Source organism: Myotis brandtii, unplaced genomic scaffold (assembly GCF_000412655.1).
Source record: "Myotis brandtii unplaced genomic scaffold, ASM41265v1 scaffold27, whole genome shotgun sequence".
Lineage (NCBI taxonomy): Eukaryota > Metazoa > Chordata > Mammalia > Chiroptera > Vespertilionidae > Myotis > Myotis brandtii.
In genome coordinates, this window is record NW_005360272.1 from 1115413 (window position 1) to 1132489 (window position 17077).

The 17077-nt window shown below is 44.3% G+C and overlaps 1 protein-coding gene across 4 annotated transcripts in view; it reads right to left on the reverse strand.

The window, feature by feature from the left end:
- Positions 1 to 16571, reverse strand: part of AAR2 (AAR2 splicing factor homolog) — a 20995-nt gene extending 4424 nt beyond the window's left edge. Inside the window, exons 1-4 of one of the 4 annotated variants that reach the window (XM_014541428.1) lie at positions 16489 to 16545; positions 16185 to 16249; positions 12852 to 13658; positions 6880 to 7109 (exon numbers count right to left, since the gene is read on the reverse strand). In XM_014541428.1, the coding sequence (XP_014396914.1) occupies positions 6880 to 7109; positions 12852 to 13608 (987 nt within the window). In that variant the 5' untranslated portion in view covers positions 13609 to 13658; positions 16185 to 16249; positions 16489 to 16545. The other 3 variants (XM_005868482.2, XM_005868483.2, XM_005868484.2) reach the window with 3 other exon arrangements.
- Positions 16572 to 17077: the final 506 nt, after the last annotated feature.

Sequence of the window (17077 nt, forward strand, 5' to 3'; positions counted from 1 at the left end):
AGTGTGGGGGGGGGGGGGGGGGGGGAGGGGGGGGGGGGGGGGGGGGGGCGGGGTGAGGAGGAGGGGGCAGGGAGCAAAAGGGAGGTTTACAGAATTTGGTTTCATTAACTTGGGAATCGACTAAATAGAGGAGCAGGAAGCATAGCCACAACAAAGTACCAGATCAATAACTAATTAGAGGGGTTGTATGAGCTTGGTGGCGAGAGGGCAGTGGGGAAGCTGGCGGCCTGTCTGTAGGCAGCTAATAGAGCGTGCCATGGAGCACTCAATAGGGAGCCCAGCTGAACTCTGGGAGGGGCCTGGTATGGGAAGCAGAGAAGCCTGTTTCAAACAGCACTAGCTCCAAAGGCCCCACACACCCATGAGTCTGTCCTCAGAGGTCCTGGGGAACCTGCTAGCTGAATTATCAAAAGCCTCCTCTTGCTCCCCTCCTTACTTAGTAAATTATACTATTCTCTCTGCAGCCCTTCCACCCACACTGAACAGTGGTCCAAACATGCTCTACTGCCTCTTCTGTGCCTCTACACACACATGCTTTTCTCCTACTTATAACACCCTCCCACCTGTTTTTTTCTCCTTCATCTAGCTAATTTCTACTAGTAACTCAGGCTCAGCTCACATATCACCTCCTTTAGGGTGTCTTCCCAGACCAAGGATAGAACAGGTGCTCCTCTATGCTCCCCCAGTGCTCAGAGTTACCGCGATCATATCCTCAATCTTATTTAGGTAATAGTCTATTTATAGCTGAACTCTCCCAAGAGATGAGGAGCAACTCCAAAGCAATGACTCTTTTTTTTTTTTAATTATGTGACAGTCCTGGACAGAATTAGGGACTCATCCTGGGGAGGAGGTGGCTTATTTACTAGGCCCCTGCATGCCACCAACTCATAAACCACCTACTTGAGACATGCCTCTTATAAAAGTCCAAGCGGAAATGAACTGCTCCAACCCCTGTCCCCTTAGCACTGTGCCTGAGCTGCCATTCTGGCATTTCTCACAGTGCTTGCAACGTTGTTCTTATGAGTAGGGAATGAGTCCGAATTATCCATGTGTTCCACATGGCATATCACCTGGCACAGAGTTAGGGCCCATAGGATATTCACTGAAAGATTAATGAGATGTAAGGACTGCCCTGCATTTGGCAATGGCCAGCAGTGAGAGGTTGGAACAGGCTGGGCCCATACTCATCACTCATCCTTCCCACCCATCTCTCCAACACTGCCTGGTAGTAAAATCAACCAGAAGCAGGTAAATAGAAGCCTTCAGTCTGAAAAATAAGGCTTCTAATTTGAAAAGTGTTTTGAACTTTTTAAAGAACTTGTCAATCTAATCTTTACTACAAACCTGGGAGGTAGAAGGACAGGAAATGACTATTCCCATTATACAGATGAGAACAGTGATAAATGCTGAGCAAGTAAGTGATAAATATTGAGCAAGATCCAGTCCAAGGAAAGAAATCTCAATCCTTTTTCTCTACCAAGACCTTCTTTTTGTGTTGACGCAGACTTGATATATCCTTCGTATGTTTAGCATTGCCCTGGGGAGCCCAGGGGCTTGGCGGCCAGGTGCTTCTGGAACTGTCCCCTCTGCAGGCCTCCAGGATCCAGGGCACAGGCCCAGTTGACTTTTAAAAAAAATTGACTTAAAAAAAAAACAGCATTATTGCGACATAATTTACACACAATTAAATTCACCCATTTTTTTAAAACATATTTTATTGATATTTTACAGAGAGCTGACTTTTTAAAAAAAAATTGACTTTAAAAAAAAACAGCATTATTGCGACATAATTTACATACAATTAAATTCACCCATTTTTTTAAACATATTTTATTGATATTTTACAGAGAGGAAGGGAGAGGGATAGAGAGTTAGAAGCATTGATGAGAGAGAAACATCGATCAGCTGCCTCCTGCACACCTCCTACTGGGGAAGTGCCCGCAACCAAGGTACATGCCCTTGGCCAGAATCGAACCTGGGACCTTTTAGTCTGCAGGCCGATGCTCAATCCACTGAGCCAAACCGGTTAGGGCTAAATTCACCCATTTTAAGTGTTTGATTTGTTCTGACAAATGCATACACCCATGCAGCCACTATTTGATATAATCAAGATTGATATATACTTAGTTTTTCTTTTTCCAGTTCTATGAGTTTGAAGGACCATATATCATCACCATTAGTACACTGAATAGTTCCACTCTAACAAACACCCTTGTGCTGACCTTGGTGATCAAACCCTCCCTTACCCCTCGCCTCTGACATTCACTGACCTATTTTTATTTTTATCCCTATAGTTTAAAAACTTGATATTTTAAAAACTCACAATTCAGAAAAAGAGATGTTTAGACAATATCTAGTTTTCAAGCAATAATTTACTTTGATTCTCTTATTTTTAGATTAATTTGTAATGATCTGGTTATTTTATCAAAGTGAAATCAAGTAAACATTTTTAGCATCACTGAGAAATGAATCCTCTTAATATAGGAAGATTAATATTGGATATTTAAAAAAATATTTTGAAATAGGATAACAACATTACACAAACAACTGCATTTATTAGTACATCCACTGGGTATTTTTTCTAAATATAAAAAAGGTATTACTACTTTTATCACTAAGTCTGTATATTATAAAATCATAAATTACTTCAGTTAGAAATTTAAAAGCCTTCTTTTAGGCCCAAGTTAAATAGAGTTCATTCAGGTCACCTGAGAAATTTAAAATACCAAGGTAGGTAGCTGAGTCACTATCTTATCCTACTTTTTTGGCTAGACAAAAAGGATGAAATTTCCAATTTTTTCAATTCCCAAATGGTTTTTCAACTTAGATTAAAACAAGCCAGAGGTAGGACATTTTATTTCTACTTGCAGAAGAAGAAAGTGGTGTTAAAAGCAAGACTATCACTTCACAATGATTGCCAGGAAAGTGAAAAGCAGTGGGAATAATTCTGAGATCAGTTTAAAGAATTTGGGATGTTTTGTCTGGGGCTCTAATATATGAGAGCTCACCGCAGGCATTAGAATCAAAGCTCAGCCCTGCCACCTATTAGCTCTGGTCGTCTTGGGAAAAATTATGTGACCTTTGTGATCTTACTTCCTCATGTATAAAATGGAAGTATAGCCTTAATTTTGAGCATTGCTTTGAGGGCTAAATGAGATAATTCACAGTAAGTGTAAAAAAGTAATAGACAGCTGATGGCAGGAGGTTTGGGAGTAGGTAGGTGAAATTTATCATAGATGGTATGATGATAAAAATACTATAGACATCATTGTCAGAGCCAACATTTTTTCTCAAGAGTTAAAGATGGACACTGGCATTTAGAATACTCACAAGAAATAAAGCTAGAAAGCATATATGGCCCATTGTGACTAAAAGTATTTTTAAAAAACAGGTTATGTGACTATATGCCTAAATGCTATGCAATCAGCAATAAGAATTCTTATTTTGCACATAACTCATTTTCTAATACACTATTAAATTCAGATTATCTTTTCATTGGTTTTAAACAAATTGTGGTGACTCAAGTAGCTTTAAATAAAAGAAAAAACTGTATCTATTTTTGTAAAACAAATAATTTTTATTCAAGCTAAATCCATGGGATTTGTAAAAACCAGTGACATTTATTCAAAAGGGCCTCTAATGGCAGAGGCCATTACATGGTTGCCTTTAAGTGCTCACACACACACAAACACCAGCCCCTCTCCATGGGTAGTAGCCATTTAAGCTCCTAAGTAAGAAAGCCAGTTCCACTTACTTGACTACCTGGGGGGAGAGCAGGCGGCTGGCTAAGGAAGGCTTTTATGGGCTGATTCATTCAGTCAAACACCCCGAGTGAGTGAGTGAGTGAGTGAGTGCCTCTGTGTGGGGGGACTGAATTCTCACTGCCAAGATGGCATCAACTTAACTTTCCATTAAAAAAAGAAGTTTTATAATATCCTTCTCTACATTGTGCCTGTTGAAATCTCAGTCATCCTTCAAGCTCATAGTCAAATGCCATCACCCCCCCACAAACACATACACACCTTTTGCAAAAGCCATTTCTGATCCTCTGTCCCCTCAAATCGCAACCGCAGTCTGAATTAACCAATTTCTCCTAATGCCCTTTGATTAGAATTCACTCTTTACATCTATCACATTAGGGCCATCTACATTGCCATAGGAATTATACTCTATTTATCTAAAAACAACAAATAACACAAAGATGTAAGTGCTAGGCCTTAACCAGGTGTTTAAAATAACCAGATGAACAAAACAGGCTTTGATGAAAGTTCAAGGCTCAGTGGGGAAGTCAGGCCGACAATATGTAAATTTCAGCAAGTACAGCTTGTGCAATATAATATTGACAAGTACAAAGCAGGCTAACAGTATGGAAAAGAGAGAGATCAGGTGTGGCTTCATAGAGTGGGATGTTTTGAGGGCATCTCATAGGATAAACAAGTACACACCAGGCAGAGGGAAAGTCAGGTTCAGTTAAGAAGGCATGACACTTTATACCCATGTCTTTATCAGTCATGCCAGAGGGAAAGTTCTAGAGATCTGCTGTACTTATAATTAACAATCTGTTCTATACACTTAAAAATCTGTTAAGAGGGTAGACCTCTTGTTATGTGTTAGTTTTTTACAGCAAATTTTTTTTAAAAGAAGGCATGAAACAGGACAGCATGTCTGGGAATTTGCAAGGAGACCAGGTCACTGGAACTGATTGAGGAGAACAGGGAGACGAAGGAGAAGCTAGAGAACAGGTTAGGAGTCAGAACAGATCGGGCCTTGTGACCCATATTTGGGCTTTTAACTTTCTAGACAATGAGGAGTTGCAGAGAAATAGGATCAGATGTGCATTTTAGAACAGCAACTCAGGTGGCAAAGTGGGAGACAGGGTAGGCATGGAAGTTGACAGACTCTGATGCAGCCTAGATGAGACCAAAAGGTGTGGGTTAGGGAAATGCTACCAGGCAGGGCTGCCTTCTAAAACACATTGCTTTCTGGAGTTATTTGGTTAATTCATTTATTTACTTTCCACCAAAATATAAGTGGAAAGTCAGGGACTCTGTCTGTCTTGCTCACAGCTGTATTTCTAGTCTTGTCAGGTGCTCAGGAAATACCTGCTAAATCAATGAACAAATCTCCTGAGGGCAGGAACCATGGCTACTCCGCAACACTTTCAGGAGAATGTTGTATTTAAAGAAGGATGCTCACAAACATGCGTTGATTTATTTTTTTAAAGGCACGTGTTTTGGATTTTTCCAAATAACGACATCAAATTTTCTTGGTGAAAAGTCCAAAGGCAGAATTCTTCCACCCATCAGCTTTGCATACCCCACCGAGGCATCTAGCAATCCAGCTGGGCCCTTTCTGCTTTGTAAATCATTGCTAGCAACAAAGCCTCAGCAATTAGAGCTCAGCTGTTGGCTGTGCTGACAATGGTTAGAACAGCCAGCAACAGTGTGGCCCTCCTATGTTTGTGCGACAGCATTAACGCACATCATGAGGGCTGCACATATTCCTGTGGACCACAACCACTGCCAGAAGCAAGTTAGCAGGCTGATGCCTCCTACTCTTCCATAACCCACAACCCAGTAACTTTGGTGGGGATTTTCCCCCCAGAGGAAGGATAAAAGGATTTAATTTCTCTTTTATATTAAGAACCAATAAAAGGGCAGTTTTATAATTCATCTGAAGTGGAATACACCAGGTTCAAGCCATCAGCTTGACTGACTCATCCCCATGGTCTGCACAAGTCCTCCAGCTGCCAGAGTTTCAAGTCAGCTGCCTGCTCGCAGGGACTCTCTCAACAGTACGTTGGTTTTAGAAAAGTGTTCTGTATCTCTAAGAAACAGGCATGACGGTGTCTCCACTACTATCCATCAAGAATCCTTTGGGGGTGGGGGGCTACATTGTATTCAATATGCAGGCCTGAATATAAATGTACAAATCCTGACTCTGCCACTCACCAGCTGTGTGAACTTACCTAAATTACTTAACCTTTCTGAGTCTGGGTTCTCATTTGTGAAATGGAATAATCATATCTGCCTTACAGCACTCCAGAGAAATCAAATGAGGAAACCCATCTAGTATGATAAACATGGTGCCTGATACCCAAACAGGCACTTAATGAATGTTCAGTCCCTTATCCTGTGTGGGAGTGAGAGGGAGGTCAGTGAATAGCCACCTTGTAAGGAGCAGGTCTTGTGGGGGTCTCACATACAAGGAGGAAAAAGCAGTTCATGGACCAGAAAATATGGAAACTGACAGTTTGCAGCTCTGCCTCTTCTATACTTGAGAAAGTTAGGAAATGTGAGTGACAGAGGCTGTCCCAAGAACATAAAGGAAGCTAATCTGTTTGCAAAGGGAGGAAATAACACAGGATGAAGATTGTGAGTTTTTTGAAGCTTCTTCCCTAATTACCACTCATAATGAAAATTTAATTGCCAACTTAAAAGCAAATTTCACTTTTTCCCTCAGAAAATCTCTGCAGAAACTGGCACATTTGGTTTGACACAGGAAATCGAAGTTACTTTAATGCTGAAATGAGATCTAAAGAGCTGCAGATGTTTCCCTGGGAGTAACAAGCTTCCAAACTCTGTCCTACTGGGTTGCAGCTATGGCTACAGAGAAAAGGAAAAACTGTTTTGAGCTGAGTAACTCAAAGGGGTGGAGGTGATTCAAATTCCAAGTACTCCAGTGCTAGGCACTCTGGGGGCAAGTGGGGAGAGGGTGGTACAGAGAAAGGGTATCTGGCATCAAGGAGCTTCAATCGAGTAGGAGAGAGAACCAGGAAACAGCCTAAGATTAGGAAACCAAAATTAAGAAACTTTGGGTCACGAAAGAACAGCAAGAAACAAAAAGGTAACTCTTCTCAGGATGCAAAAGACTGCTTACCTGTAACGTGCTGGTGAGGAAGTTGTTCTGGGAGACAATGTCCACAAAGAAGTCGGGGGGGATCTCGCCGAGCTGGTGGTACAGGATGGAGATGAGGTTGACGTAGAGACTGTGGTGCTTCAGCATGGCTTCCTCAGAGCGGCACAGGAGGTTCAGGAGCTGCTTCCAGTGCTCGAAAGCCTCATACACGTTCCCCAGCAGGAAGCACACAAAGGCAAACTGAAGTTCACCTGAAAGGCACAGAGGAGAAAGGATCCTCAGGGAGAAGATACCTGCTGACTCTACAAGCCTGACAGTTCCACTGGACCTCAGCAAGGGGGGCCAAGGGGGTCTTTTCTCCTTGTCACTCCTGCAGAGACCAGCATGGGGTCTTGCAACAAGCCGGTCCTTAATAAAAGTTTGCTGAACTGCTATCAATTTGGATTTCTGTAAAATCAGACTGCAAGAGAAGAGGTACACCTAGTATTTGCCTGGCATTTAAAGATTTTACAAAATGTGCTCAGGGATATCATGCCAAGTAGATCCCAAACCTGGCTGCCTATCAGAATTACTAGAGGAGCTTGCTAAAAATAAAGCAGCCCAAGCCTCACCCGCAGAGATCCTGGCTGAGGATAGATGATCTGTAGCTCTAATTCTGATGCAGATAATCTGCTACAGGTTCAGGGAAATGCTGTATTACACCATGTAATCCTCAGCCCAACTCCTCAAGGTGGTCAAGGAAAGGTGGTATTTGCCTTATTTTATACATGAGGTCAAGGGACTTGCACAAGATCACACATCTAACCCTTAGGAATGTGAACAATGAAAAGATAAAATAGATTTTCTATTGGCTGGGAACTGTTCTAGAGCCTCCCAGAGGAGGAAAAATTTTTTTTTTAAATATATTTTATTGATTTTTCACAGAGAGGAAGAGAGAGGGATAGAGAGTTAGAAACATCAATGAGAGAGAAACATCCATCAGCTGCCTCCTGCACACCTCCTACTGGGGATGTGCCTGCAACCAAGGTACATGCCCTTGGCCGGAATCGAACCTCGGACCCTTCAGTCCGCAGGCCGACGCTCTATCTACTGAGCCAAACCGGTCAGGGCCCAGAGGAGGAAAATTTGGGAGGACTTGTTCCAGGGTTGATTGTTTAATCACAGTGCTCTGTGGTTTAATCTCTATGAGCAGCTTGGTGGGAAAGAACATGGGCTCTGGAGCCAAACTGCCTGTGTTCAAATCTCAGCTCAACCACTTAGCAGCTGGGCAAGTTACAGTACTTAATCTGTTTATGCTTCAATTTCCTTATTTAAAGGTGAGGATTAAATAACTCAATATATGTAAAGCATTTAAAATAATGTATGGCTCAAAGCAGCACTCAGTAAATATTAGTTATTATTCCAACATTTCCATCGGATGCCTGTCTCAAACAAAGAGACCTGATGATCTAGATCAGCAGTTGCCAACCTTTCCGACCTCACAGACCACCAGTGGTCCACAAACCACCGGTTAGTAATCACTGATCTAGATGCCATTGTACTTGGCCAAGCAACTGGGTCTCTGGTTACCAAAATATACTGTTGCCGATCAGAGATGTTCTGTCTGTCTTCACATTTAATGAGGGCTTCTGTGGACCTACATATGGGTCATCAAAACAACAGATGCACTCAACACCTGTGACTAGCTAGCTACCTGCTAGGACATTTGACTGATATGTAGTCAAAATTTCTTTGTGTGATAGAGGTTAATGATATCCTTCTTCAGTTGGCTTTTCCTGGTTGGCTTGTGAAAACATGAGCTTATTCTCTGAATTTAGGGCATTTATTTAAATTCGTGCATTTCTGGCCTAGTCTAAAATTATGAGATCAGAAATAATTTCAAAGAGCTGTCATGCAGATACAAAGTTATCCCTGCAACAGACCTTTTCACAAGATTACTTTAAAGAACTGAAATGTGTTAGAAGTAGAAAACGGGATTTCTGTTCATTTTAAGCCAGAATTTCAAGTGTTACTTATTAAATGAAAATACTATGTAATGCATTAAAACACATTCATTAAAACGTCCCTTATCAGCTGAGCCAATGATTTAAAAGGCCCTATATTCAAAATTTTCACTGATGTTCCAATAAAAAATATGCAAGTACCTAGGCAACTTGTAAAATATCTATATTTATAATAGGGTAGTATGCAAATTGATGTGGGACACCATCACGTAACAACTGAACAGCAGGAGGGCGGGGCAGCGAGCTACAAGCAGTGGAGAGCTACAGGAGGGCAGGCAGTGAGCTATGTGCGGTGGAGAGCTACCAGTGGCAGTGGGTGGGGTGGCCAGCTGAGGCAAGTGGCAGCGAGCTACTGGCGCACGGATTCGTGCGCAGGGCAATCCGTGTGCAGGGCCACTAGTATATATATATAAATAGCTGTTAAAGATGTGATGAATGTTTGCTGTCACTAGTAACTGAAGAAAAATACAGTTGATCAGAAACCAAGATGGCGGCATAGGTAAACACCTGAAATTGCTGCCTCGCACAACCACTTCAAAAATACAACTAAAAGATGAAACGGACATCATCCAGAATCACAGGAAGGCTGGCTGAGTGGAAATTCTACAACTAGAAGGAAAGAGGAAAGCATACCGAGACTCAGAGGAGGTGTGGTGCGGGAGTAAAATACAGAGGTACGGAGGCGCATGCAGAAGAGGGCTGGCGGCTGAGTACACGGTTGTCCTTTTCTATCGGGAGGGAGTCTCAAGCTCTGAGCTCCAGTTCCGGGCGAGTCTCTGGGGACGTATGCAAATTGATGTGGGACACCATCACGTAACAACTGAACAGCAGGAGGGCGGGGCAGCGAGCTACAAGCAGTGGAGAGCTACAGGAGGGCAGGCAGTGAGCTATGTGCGGTGGAGAGCTACCAGTGGCAGTGGGTGGGGTGGCCAGCTGAGGCAAGTGGCAGCGAGCTACTGGCGCACGGATTCGTGCGCAGGGCAATCCGTGTGCAGGGCCACTAGTATATATATATAAATAGCTGTTAAAGATGTGATGAATGTTTGCTGTCACTAGTAACTGAAGAAAAATACAGTTGATCAGAAACCAAGATGGCGGCATAGGTAAACACCTGAAATTGCTGCCTCGCACAACCACTTCAAAAATACAACTAAAAGATGAAACGGACATCATCCAGAATCACAGGAAGGCTGGCTGAGTGGAAATTCTACAACTAGAAGGAAAGAGGAAAGCATACCGAGACTCAGAGGAGGTGCGGTGCGGAAGTAAAATACAGAGGTATGGAGGCGCATGCAGAAGAGGGCTGGTGGCTGAGGACACCGTTGTCTTTTTCAATTGGGAGGGAGTCTCAAGCTCTGAGCTCCAGTTCCGGGCGAGTCTCTGGGGACCCAGACTCATACGGGAGAAACTGGACTGAATGGCATCAGTCGGAACTCGAGGGCAGCTTTCTCTCGGAGGTGCTTGCAGTGATTGCCGAGACACTGAGAAGCAGGGCCTCTGAAGGCAGGACTGAGAGCAGCCATAACTGCTCGCTCCGCCCTGTTGATCCCCTGGGACCCCGCCCCGCCCAAGCCGAGCACAGAGGCTTTTGCATATGAAAGGCCTGGCTCTTTGCAATCTGATAATTACCTAAGAACTGCAGCTGGCCCAAGGCCCCACAGCAACTTGCATTGCTTCACAGCTGGCTCCTGCTGGGTAGCCTCAGGCAGAGGCTAGATTAGCACCTCCTTAGAGATCCAGGAGCCAGTGTGCCCGGTGGTCAGAGTGGGACCATCCAGATTGCAGCTCCTCGGATCCATAAAGGACACACTCAGAGGGCAGACTCAGTGAGCACCAAAGCCCCACTGAAGCAAGTCTTGCCCCGGAGGGGTGTCTCCAGCACAGAAGTTCTCCCAATGCAGACACAGCTGATTCTCCCAGCCAATTGGCCTGGAGGTCAATTCCTCCCAGTGATACCTACAACAATCAAGGCTTAAGGGCTGAGGAGCAGACATTCTGTGCAGTCAAAAATCTGCTTATAACTTTTGACTTCACAAAAACTTAGTTGTCCCTCAGTATCCACAGAAAATTGATGTTAGGACACCCACCCCCATACCAAAACCCGTGAATGCTCAAGTCCCCCATATAAAATGCATAGATCAACACACATAGTAGGCCCTCTGCATCTGGGGACTTCCAATTTGGGATCAAAAACAGTACAGGTATTTATTAAAGAAAAAAATCTGCAAATAAATGGATCCATGCAGTTCAAACTTGTGTTGTTCAGGGTCAACTGTAAATGGAAATAAGATGTCATTCTCCAACTACCCAGATGGAAGAAGCCTTTGCTGAATTGCCATGTCAAAGGTAATAGGCAACAGCCTCCCAATAGCTGGTGAAGCCGCACAACCTTCTTATGGCAACATACATGCTCTGACCCAACAATTTCAACCCTAAACACATGCAGAAACACACACAAGGATGTTCACTAGGCAACACTTATAATAGGGAAAATATGAACATCTTAAAGGTCCATCTGCATTGGGCTGGTTCAATAACTATGGAACTTAAGCAGCCAGTGAAAAGGAGTGACTATTTCAGTGACATAGAAAAATGTTTATATTAAAGTAAATAACAAAATGATATACCATAATTCTGTTTTTTGTAAAAAAAAAAAAAATCACATATATACAAACATAATTGAACTTAAAAAGTCTAAAAATACATAGAAATTAACAGAGAGAAAAGAGTGAAATAAAGTATCTATAGCCATATCTACAGGTATACATATACATTTATATGTAAAAGACGGGAAGTAAATACACCAAAATGTAAAAAATGGTTATTTCTAGGCTGTGAAAACTAGAATGAATTTTATTGTGTGGGTTATTTTTTCTATGATGAATATATTTTTGTAATAAGGGGGAAATAAAAACTATAATAATGTTTTTAAAAAGTCACTGTCCTGGTCTAAGCAGTTGAGAGACCAACACCTTGAGAGAGTCAGGAGCAAGTTGAGGAGGGAAGAGGGAGGCCTGGGAACCAGGAGCCCTTGGCTCTGGTCTCATTCTGACCACTTAGCAATCCTTTGCTTCTATAGACCTCAATCTGTAAAATGAGGGGCTGGGCCATGTCAGTGGTTCCTAAACACAGGACTGTCTGCATCATTGGGCTGGTTCAATAACTATGGAACTAAGCAGCCAGAGAAAAGGAGTGACTATTTCAGTGACATAGAAAAATGTTTATATTAAAGTAAATAACAAAATGATATACCATAATTCTGATTTTGGAAAAAAAAAATCACATATACATACAAACATAATTGAACTTAAAAAGTCTAAAAACACAAAGAAATTAACAGAGAGAAAAGACTGAAATAAAGTATCTATAGCCATATCTACAGGTATACATATACATTTATATGTAAAAGACGGGAAGTAAATACACCAAAATGTAAAAAATGGTTATTTCTAGGCTGTGAAAACTAGAATGAATTTTATTGTGTGGGTTATTTTTTCTATGATGAATATATTTTTGTAATAAGGGGGAAATAAAAACTATAATGTTTTTAAAAAGTCACTGTCCTGATCTAAGCAGTCGAGAGACCAACACCTTGAGAGAGTCAGGAGCAAGTTGAGGAGGGAAGAGGGAGGCCTGGGAACCAGGAGCCCTTGGCTCTGGTCTCATTCTGACCACTTAGCAATCCTTTGCTTCTATAGACCTCAATCTGTAAAATGAGGGGCTGGGCCATGTCAGTGGTTCCTAAACACAGGACTGTCTGCATCAGGTTCACTTAGGGTTCGTGTTTATTACACAGACAGACAGACAAATCGCTGGGGCCCGAGTCAATCTCCAGGGTTAAGGCCTGGACATCCGTATCTTTACTGAGTGTACTGGGCATGACTGCTTCCTAGCCAGCTTTAGGAACCCCTAGACTAGATAACCCAAGGTATACTCCCTAATCCAATACCCCTCCTTGACCCACTCCCAAAGAGCCTTGTTCCTCCTCACCGAGTACATCCTGGGGGCTGCTGGGGAACTGCTTGCTGAGCACAGTCTCCAGGGCATAGCTCAGGTCCATGCTGTGCCTGGTTATCTCTGCTGGTGTGGCACCTGCTGGGAACATCTGTGTGGGCAGCTCGGAGAAGCGGATCTCTGTCCCGGCTTTGGGCTTCATCTCAGGCAGCCGGGCCAGGCCTTCCTGGTAGCTTTTGCACTCGGTGCCACAGCGGGGTAGATTCTGCCCCACCCGGTCCTTGGTGTGCTTCAAGGAGAGCACAGGCAACACCTCTGAGAAGGCACAGATCTGCCGGCTCTCAGGCTGCAGCCTCTCCATTGTGGCCTCGCTGATGAAGTTGGTGAGTGAGATCCACTTCTTGAGCGTGGCATATGGGTAAGGTCCCAGAAACTGGTCTAGGTCCTGGAGGTTGGCCCTCATGGCCTCCACCTCAGCCTCTGGGGCTGGGGAAAGGTCTACCTCTTCCCGGACTGAGTTCCAGCGCAGGACCGTCAGCTCCCGCTGCTGCAGGCAAAGGAAGAAGCCCATTCGAGGGCCTACATCCCTGGGATTGGCCTTGTCCACAGAGCTGTAGTGGAGGAAGTGGATGCCTGGTGGAATCATCTTCACACCCCGGAACTTGGGCCCCACCTCCCAGGAGTTGTAGTCAATGCCAAACTCTGTCCCCTTGGGCATATTCAGGATGATCACAGTGGCCCCTTCAAAGAAGAGGCTCTTGGCAAGCTCAGGATCCATCTGCATGGCAGCCATGGCTGCAGTGACAGGCGACCAAAGGAGAACCCTTCTTATTTTCAGAACAGCTGAAAAGGAAAGCAACCAGAGTTTGTCAGAACTTGGGGAAGAATGCTTCATTTACTGAGCAATCTCTATGCCCCTGATAGCAATATCTCCCTTGATCCTCACCACAGCCCTACATCCATTTACAGATGAAAACGTGAGATTCAGAGAGAAGAGAATACTCACTTCAAACGTGAAAAGACACCAGAGAAGTAACATGTTCAGGTCACACAAGGACAAACAAAGTCACACAAATTAGAACCTGGGTACCCTGCCCTCCAGGCCAGTGTTCTTCCCACTGTCCACTCAGGATCTGTTCTTGGATCTCTCTCTCTCACCATGGAGGATGAAAGTAAAGGAAGCCTGAATGGTCCACTCTAAACTGTAACTCTGCCTAAAACCTATTGCTAGAAAGTCCCAGAAGAATTGAGAAGGATGCTTGACTCAAGTACACACCCAGTTTCCCATAAGCCTCAGGGAAAGCCCAGAAACAGACAGAGGTGGAAAGTGGGTGCTCAGCATCTAAAATTCACAACAAATTTGGGAAATGGAGAGCTTTTCAACTCAAACATTCTCTTCTCCTTTTACACATAAAAACCAAGGAATGAGACAACTTCCCAAAGGGCCCACAGTCAGTGGCAACGCTGGACCACTCGTCCAGAATGGACTTAGGTGGCATGGCTGGCCTAGGATCAGTATTTAGAAGAGAAAGCTCAGAGCACTTATTTTACCTACCCCTGAACCACCTATGGGGGCATACTGTAAACGTCTGTAGGCAGACACTGCCTCTGTGGTATTTGTAAGAATGGTTCCAACATGAATTCATTTAAACCAAACAATTATCTACCCTTCTAGTCCCAAGACACCTACCTATTTAATTCAACAAATAACCACTGTATGCCTGCACTGTGCCAGGATCTTTACTGGGCACTAAATAAAACCTCTAGAGTAGTGGTTCTCAACCTTGGCTGCACATTAGAATCACCTGGGAATCTTTTTAAAATCCTGATTTCTGGGCCTCATCCTCCAGAAATTCTGTTTCTTTGTTATGGGGTGGGGCCACAACATTAGTAACAAAGAAACAGAATTTCCGGAGGATGAGGCCCAGAAATCAGGATTTTAAAAAGATTCCCAGGTGATTCTAATGTGTAGCCAAGGTTGAGAACCACTGCTCTAGAGTAAGACAGCCACTGCCCTCTAGGCACTTCCAATCTAGCCAGACATATGAGCAAGGCGCTAAAATTTCACAAAGAGAGAATCAGTGGCCTGCTTAGTTCTTTTTACTCTATACATTTTACACAATCAAAACAAAATAAAACAGCGAGGAAAGGAAGACCAACCCTTTCCCAAAAACGTTAAGGGTATATTTTACTGCCTTAACCCCAAAACACTACAAATGACCCTCACTTTAAATCAGCTTTTTTTTTTTTCAGACTTCAAGTCACAACTCGTTATGGGTTAAGAAACAGTTTAGAGTCTCAGCCAGTATTGTTATTTTTTAACGAAAAGAATAGAATAAAAAAATTAGAGTGCATCAGGAGTGATGAAGATAATAACTGCTTCCTGAAGCTTTGTGTTTGTGTACATACTCTTAGTTGCAACATAAAATGTATTTGTTACCGTAGGTCACGGTCCGAAAAAGCCTGAAAGCCACGGCTCTAAATAATTTATACATCATCTTCCTATTCCCAACCCTAATTCAGAAGGTACTTTATGAATATTTGCTAAATGCACAGCTATTACATTTAGAAAATTGCTCCTCATTTAGCCACTTTCCCTTGTGGCATCTGTGTGCTCCTCCTTGATAATTCCTTTCACTCTAATTCCATCAGCCTGTAATTCTATTCATTGTATCTTCCGCAGCTGGCAGATGGCCTGACACAGAGAAGATGCCCTGGAAATGCATCCATCCACTTCTCTTCACCACCTCCTTAACCAAACGACCATGACACTCACCCAGAGCGCTGGCCCCTCCAATCCATTCTCCATCCACAGCTGGAGTGACCTTTGCAAAATGCCAATCTAGGCATGTGGACACCCACTTTTAATACCTCCGGGTGGTTTCCCATGTGGTTCTGGGGAAACCAAAATCCATGGTCTGGGCCCCGGCAACTCCTGCAGCTTGTTTCACACCCTGCTCCCCACACAAGCTCTGCTCCAGGCACACTGCCTCTTCCCGACCCTCTGCCTATGAAGCGCTTCCCTCCTCTCTGTCACATAATTTTCCTGATTCAGCCCAATAATCTCTCCTCCGTACAGCCTCCGAGGTCGGGTCTCTTGTGCTACACGCTCATTTCACTTACCAGGTCGGCAATTTTGCCCATGTTTAATCGAGGGTTGTCACCTCCAGGAGATCTGAATCTCTTTACACCTCGAGCACATTCTACTATAGACACTTGATAAACATTCATTTAATAAAAACATGGTATCCCGAGATCTGAGTCTCTTTACACCTCGAACACATTCACTTGATAAACATTCATTTAATAAAAACATGGTATCCGTTTCGCAGTTGAGAAACAAAGGCTCCTTTCGGGGAAAGACCTTACCGGGAAGTTACCGAGAGCCGGACGGAACCAGGTCGGGCGCAGCCAAGGCCTCGGGCCCCCAAGTCCTGGAGTTAGGAAAGCCCGAAGTTACCCGGTGGCCCGGGGAGTGCTGGGGCGCCCTCCCTGGTGACGGTTTCTCGGGAGAAGGGCCTTTGGAGACACCAGGGTCCCACCACCAGCCCACAGGCCCCCGCGAGGCGCCCTAGTCCAGGGCACGCCGCGACCCCAGGCCGGGAACGGGGTGGCCCCGCTACACAAACAACGAAAGGAGCGGAATTAAAACAGACCGGGAGGCCGCACTCACCAGCTTCGGTGCCGCCCCGCTCACGCACCGCGGAAGCGCACCGGAAGTCCGCTCTGGCGCTGGACAAGAGCTACGGAAAAAAGCGCCCGGGCAGATCTCTAGGTCGCGGGACAAGCGGTCCGCGCCGGCAGGTTCCGCCCCAGAATACCTTTTGCTTTTAGTTTCTCATTTTAGCTCCAGAACCGTGGGTAACAACTTTTGTCAAACTGCGCATTTTATATCCCGTTCCAGAAACACATCTACCAGCCAAGATCCGTTGGTCTCAATTAGTCCTGGTTACTGAAGCTGGGGGCAAGGTCATGGCTGCTTAGTAGCCACTGTCAAATGCTCAGTCGTGGTCCTGGTCAGCCGATGGCTACCTTAGTGACAGTGTCACCGAGTCTTAACTTCCAACCATACTCAGGCCTAAGAGAGAGCCTCAGAAACCCAGCTCCCAGCCCAGAGAGAACTGGTCTCAGTAGCAATAGTCACCACCTCGGTCTCTCCGGCCATAATCACCCAGTGTCCTCCCGCCAAACAGGTCTAATCTAATACCTTAGTCAGGCTGTAACTGGTCCCTGAGGGTGGGAACCTGCCTGTCTAGTTCTCG